This window comes from Triticum aestivum, chromosome 6D, assembly GCF_018294505.1.
Source record: "Triticum aestivum cultivar Chinese Spring chromosome 6D, IWGSC CS RefSeq v2.1, whole genome shotgun sequence".
Classification (NCBI taxonomy): Eukaryota; Viridiplantae; Streptophyta; class Magnoliopsida; order Poales; family Poaceae; genus Triticum; species Triticum aestivum.
The window spans coordinates 171,286,403-171,291,732 of NC_057811.1; the positions used below are offsets into that span (position 1 = coordinate 171,286,403).

Sequence of the window (5,330 nt, forward strand, 5' to 3'; positions counted from 1 at the left end):
GGACGGTAAATCCAGCACATCAAGGTTGATCGGCATCTCCCTTGCCCTCGCCGAGCCGAACAGCTGCCCATAATAGTCATCAACCACCTTAGCAATTTCCTCCTGACCCGTGTGAGTTTCCCCGTTGGCCTGGATAGACGTGAGGATGTTCTTGCGTTGCCTGTGTCTCGCATGCCTCTGAAAAAACTTTGTGTTGGCATCTCCCTCCCGTAGCTGCAGCATTCGCGACCGCTGTCACGCAATGGTCCTCTCTAGCGAGCACAACCCCAACAATTTCCTTTTAAGCAGCTTGCATAGTCCGTGCTCCTGATCCTCCAGTGTCCGCTTATCCGAGGCCGCATCCAGTCTAGCAATGACCTCCATTGCTATAGATATTTGTAGGCGTGTGTTACCGATCCACCGATCACTCCACGATTGCTCCACGTTCAAACTGCTTGGTTCGGACAGCTTAAGGGTCCGCGTTGAAGAAACCTTATGAACTTTGATCTAACACCATCTTGCTCAGACGTAAATACACGCGCAACTTAGCCTTAAACAGTCCAGAGTCTTGTGCTGTCTATGCTTCATCTAGTGCGTCCTGTATGTTAGCAAACTTGATTCTAACTCCTTCGTTTCATTGGTGCGCCAAGATCGAGCTTATCGCTATCCGCGCTTTGGTAGATCAGAGCGCCTACGTGCCAACCCCCGTCATGGGCAGCCTGACTAGGATCGATGAGGGCGTGATCTTGGAACCGGCTTCACGTGTTTCTTTTGTTATATGTGTTTTGGTACTACCGTACAAGCAAGCAACCAACCAACAATACTTGCCTTCCGTCCTACCATCAGCGTACTATCAGATGGATTAAGGCAGCAAGTTAGACTCAGGATTGAAGAGTTGAGAAGACCCATTAAATTAAGTCAGATACTACAGTTCCCTAAAAAAAAGTCAGATAATTCTTGTTAAGACTTTTCTGCTCTGGGGTCAGCTTCTCTTCCTCGGTTGCTTGGACATGGATGAGTCGGGGACATCTTGGCCACCATCAGAAAACTTCCTTCGCGATGAATTCGAGGAATTCCCTTTGACAGGGTTGCCGCCTAGGCGATTAGACGCATAAGCTTCCTCCATCCTCTTCCTGCATTCTTTGCTTGCAGCTTCATGGTCAACCACTGAAAGTGCAAAAATGGAAGATACTTACTCAAGGTCCGGACATTGTATTTCAAGTGCTTTCTGCACCTGAGAAAAGAAGATCGAGCGCTTCTTTCTTTTCACCTGGTTTTGGGTAGTCTTTGCCGACGATGCACCTGGCTTTCTCCTGCACGCTCAGGGGTGCAGTCCAAGGCTCGTAGATGTACTCCTTGGGCATGTCTACAAAAAAAAGGAGATGGAGGAACAATTAGTTCTGTAGTCACAGACGAGATGTTGCTTTCTGATGCTGAAATTCTGTTGCTGGGGGGTAACTAACTACCTTTCAGCACTGGGATGAAATGCCTGATGTAGTCTCCGTTGGGGTCGTACTTCTTTCCGAATGAGATTGGGGAGTAGATTCTATGATACTGTGTAGACAAATATGTCGAATCAAATGTTAAAGAATCCATTAGACTGAATAAAATCTAGTTACAACTTACAACTAGTGCCTCAAGGGACTGTTTGATTGGTGACCTGGTAGAAGAATGATGAACAGGAGAGCCATAGCCAATTGCCATTGTTAATGGCCCAGTCCGAATCTATCAGTAGCCTTTCGAAGACGTCACGGCCTTGCTCCCAGTGGATGTACTTCATGTCAGAGACAAGTTGACAAATTGAGGTAAAGCAAAACAACTTAATCTTTGAATTGGGCTTTTTTTTCTTCGAGAAAGTGGAATCAGAGGTGAAATAGACTCTTTTTTTTCTTGCATGAAGTGATTTCCTTCCGGCCCGCTATAAAAATAAAGTAGATCTTTCAAAATAAAAGAATCACTTAGAAAAAAAATACTAATTCCATGTTGCTTTCAAAAAAGGTATGTCCTTATCAGATATGGTTAGGTAGTTGAGCGTCTTATTGTTTTAGGGGTCACCTTCATAATATGGACCACAACAAATACTTCGGCAATACACAATTTATTGTTATGGATTTACCTCGCAGCCAAGCTTTTGTAGTCTTAGCTAGTGCTTTCTCAAAGTGGATGTGAATGTTGGCGTCCATAAATGATGTCGCCACTAACTTTTTCTTTTTACAAGTTTTAACAGTAAAGCCAAGAATTTGGTTTTACCTTCAGGTTATTTCCTAAGAGTAGCAAGGTTGAAAATTTACCTTCAGAATGTATACACAAATCGCTGAATAGAACAACTACCATGCTAACTTGCTAACAAATTTTCAAACAAACAATATACATCTTGCTATTGTGTAGATCATACATACCAGATCACCCCGCGTCAGGAAACAAGCAACAGAGTGGCGTGCAAGATGATGCATCCAACCCCACTTCCTCAGCTGGCAACAAAAAAAATGAGCAAAAGCACTCACATGATCTGGTAGTTGGAGTGATCCAAACAGAAAGAGGAAACAGAAAAGGGAAGATAACGAAATGCTTATTAGGATATATACTGGGCTCCATGGATCTTGATATTTAAAACAAATCGGAACACCGCTTTAAAACCTAAAAATATGGAATTGTTTTGTGCATGTACATACAGATGTGATTTGTGGTCTACAAAAAAAGACAAATATATGGGTTAAAATGGATCTACTTTTTACTTTTATGGACCCACAATTTTGTCTTTTTCCGTAGATTACGAATTAACATATTTTGAAGTTAAAAGTTACAGATATGTAGAACACATCTATATTTATATGTTAAAAAACTTTTTTTACTTCTGAACATACATTTGGTATTTTTGAAAATACCAGGCTCCATGGAGAACAGAAAAACAAGGCACTCAGATAGGCATAAAGTTGTTGCACGTTTTTCAGGGCAAACCTGAATCATGATGGCATCAATCCATGGATATCCTGTCCGGCCATCTCTCCATGCAACAAACAGCTCCCCGTTCTCTCTCCATGGGATCTGGACTAAAAGGGACTCCGATTATGATAAGAAGAGGGTTGCAGATACAAAAGGAGGTGATTGGATCAGCAGACCTGTTTGCATATTTTGTTCCCTTCCATCTGATGGAAATTAGGAGTGCCAAAAGACACTGTGTAGAAGAAATCCCTCCACAGCAACTGTCAAAAGAAGCAGAAGTCTACAATTAAGGTTTTTTACCTTCAGAACAAACTGACCAATGCAGTTACGAAAGAACTCACCTGGCCAGCCAACGAAACAGGTGGTTTTGTATGCGTTTTGGTACTCCTGTAGACATCTTGAATGCAGTGGTAAAAGTACCTCGCCGACAGGCAGCCGAACTGACATAACGAACCATTTCAATTTCAACACTGTAAACTAAAGCAAATGGCAATGAACGAGGTCGATAAGAGTGGCTCATGACAAGGCTCACTTTCAGATACGGTGACAAGACCGTTGTTGCTGGTTTCAAGAAGGCAGAAGGGTCACCCTTAGGTTTCTCAAACTTGGCAACCCACTCCTGGGAAAAGGAATTGGGAATTGTTAATAGTGTGACTGTAAAAGTAACTGGTGACTTCCATTTCCAAATTAAACATTCAGAATTTCAGAGTCCAGAAGATATGGATGCAATAAATCAGAAATGTTTTCACTTTTCAGAAGCAGCACCTTATCCTGGAGTGACTCTCTCATCCTCTTCAGAGCTTCTGTCTCGCCACCGCGGAATGGAGGAATGTACTCCTACGTATGGATAGTCATTCAGTTAATGGAAAAAACTGAAATCTGGTCAAACGTAGTGCATTGGATGCAACGTGCTACTGCTCTAACCTGGCTGAGATCACCATACCCAAGCTCCTCCAGTTTGGGCACAGGCAATAACTCATATCCTCCGGTATCGCCGATTGGCGGCAGCTCAGAGTATTTCTCCATCACTGGCTTGGGCGGCTCTCCAGCGGTGGCCACAAACGATTGGTATGTCAACGGTGGCCGGCCCCCATTCTTCAGGTTTGCAGACGAAAATAAAAAACATCCCATAATTAAGCATATGACTCCAAACATTCTATCAAGAAACGAACAACAGTGTTGCCTACCTTCTCTATGATTTCTGCTGGGTCAAAAAGGGTGTGGCTGACAGGCGAGAACACCTCGATCCCCGACGCAGCAGCAAAATCCTTCAACAATCAGAGTAATTTGTAATGTTCTAGTCAAAAACCAATACTCCCTCCATTCCCAAAATTTCCCTCCATAAATTAATATAAGAGTGTTTAGATAACTATTTTAAAACGCTCTTATATTAGTTTACATAGGGAGTATTTGTCTTTTTACAGATTTTAAATGGACTACCACATACGGTTGTATATAGACATATTTTAGAGTTTAGATTCACTCATTTTGCTTCGTATGTAGTCATTCGTTGAAATCTCTAGAAAGACAAATATTTAGGAACGGAGGGAGTACTTGGGGAGTGATCACTACCCTTCTTACCGTGACTCTCTTGTCGCGGGCCAGGGCGTACGGCTCGGTGTCGGACTCGAAGCACAGCTTGCCGATGTTCCACTGCCGCCACGGAAGAACAGAAGAATGTGGCCAATTAGGCTCCGAAATGCTTGCGAGATTGCCAGAAAGCAGAAAGGGGCGTGGTAGGTAGTTAAAGCGTCTGGCTACGTACGTCCTTGAGGGCTGCGCAGACGGCGTCCGAGACGTCGTCGCGGGCGCGCAGGACGAGGAGGCGTGAGCCGAGGCGGCGGAGGCGGGCGTCCAGGTCGCGGAGGCTCTCGAGGAGGAAGCGGACGCGCGCGACCCCGGCGCGCGCGGAGCCCGGGGAGGGCGCGGCCGGGTCCGGGCGGAGGTACCGCGGGTCGAGCACGAACACCGGGTAGACCCGCGCGGCGCTGCGCCGGGCCGCGTCGAGCGCCGGGTTGTCGTGCACGCGCAGGCCCTTCCGGAACCAGACCAACGCCGCCGCCGCGGTCGCCGTCGCGGCGGTTGCAGCGTCCATTAGCGGTGGTGGGTCTCCGACGCTCCTAATCGGGAAGTTATGGAGTGAAGCGTGGGTATGGAGCGTTGATCAGGGATCTGATGGTGGAAGTTTGAACCGCGAGGGGTAGAGGCAGCGGGTGGCGCGGCAGCGGCCACGTCGGTTTCAGTGGGGATTTTCTCTTCTTCTTCTTTTTTTTTGAGAAAGTATGCTTGTGTCAAAACACAAAATAATACAAAGTCCTTGATCCAAGCACAGTCTAACACACGCACAGATAATCAGAATAACAAAGAGCATCCTAAAACAACCAGTAAAACACCAAGATCTCCGGAGC

The 5,330-nt window shown here is 45.6% G+C and overlaps 1 protein-coding gene across 4 annotated transcripts; it reads right to left on the reverse strand.

The window, feature by feature from the left end:
• Positions 1-720: 720 nt before the first annotated feature.
• Positions 721-5,085, reverse strand: LOC123144349 ((6-4)DNA photolyase). 4 transcript variants are annotated; one of them, XM_044563450.1, is made up of 14 exons: positions 4,688-5,081; positions 4,504-4,575; positions 4,110-4,190; positions 3,847-4,017; positions 3,688-3,759; positions 3,455-3,541; positions 3,264-3,362; positions 3,099-3,182; positions 2,938-3,024; positions 2,379-2,450; positions 1,640-1,897; positions 1,446-1,533; positions 1,250-1,345; positions 721-1,146 (listed from the first exon to the last, which is right to left on the reverse strand). In XM_044563450.1, exons 1-14 carry the CDS (start codon positions 5,015-5,017, stop codon positions 962-964), a joined length of 1,782 nt encoding a protein of 593 aa, XP_044419385.1. In that variant the 5' UTR covers positions 5,018-5,081; the 3' UTR covers positions 721-961. The 4 variants fall into 4 exon arrangements, 2 of the variants coding, with proteins under 2 accessions (XP_044419385.1, XP_044419386.1); XM_044563451.1 differs by having other exon boundaries at positions 1,640-1,753; positions 4,688-5,079; XR_006471385.1 differs by having other exon boundaries at positions 1,134-1,146; positions 1,606-1,897; positions 4,688-5,085.
• Positions 5,086-5,330: the final 245 nt, after the last annotated feature.

Coding starts and splice junctions, on each gene's coding strand:
- LOC123144349 (XM_044563450.1), bottom strand. CDS start 5,017: ATGGACGCTGCAACCGCCGCGACGGCGACCGCGGCGGCGGCGTTGGTC. Junction 4,576..4,687: donor TCTGCGCAGCCCTCAAGGAC/GTACGTAGCCAG, acceptor CCGTGGCGGCAG/TGGAACATCGGCAAGCTGTG. Junction 4,191..4,503: donor CCCGCGACAAGAGAGTCACG/GTAAGAAGGGTA, acceptor TGATTGTTGAAG/GATTTTGCTGCTGCGTCGGG.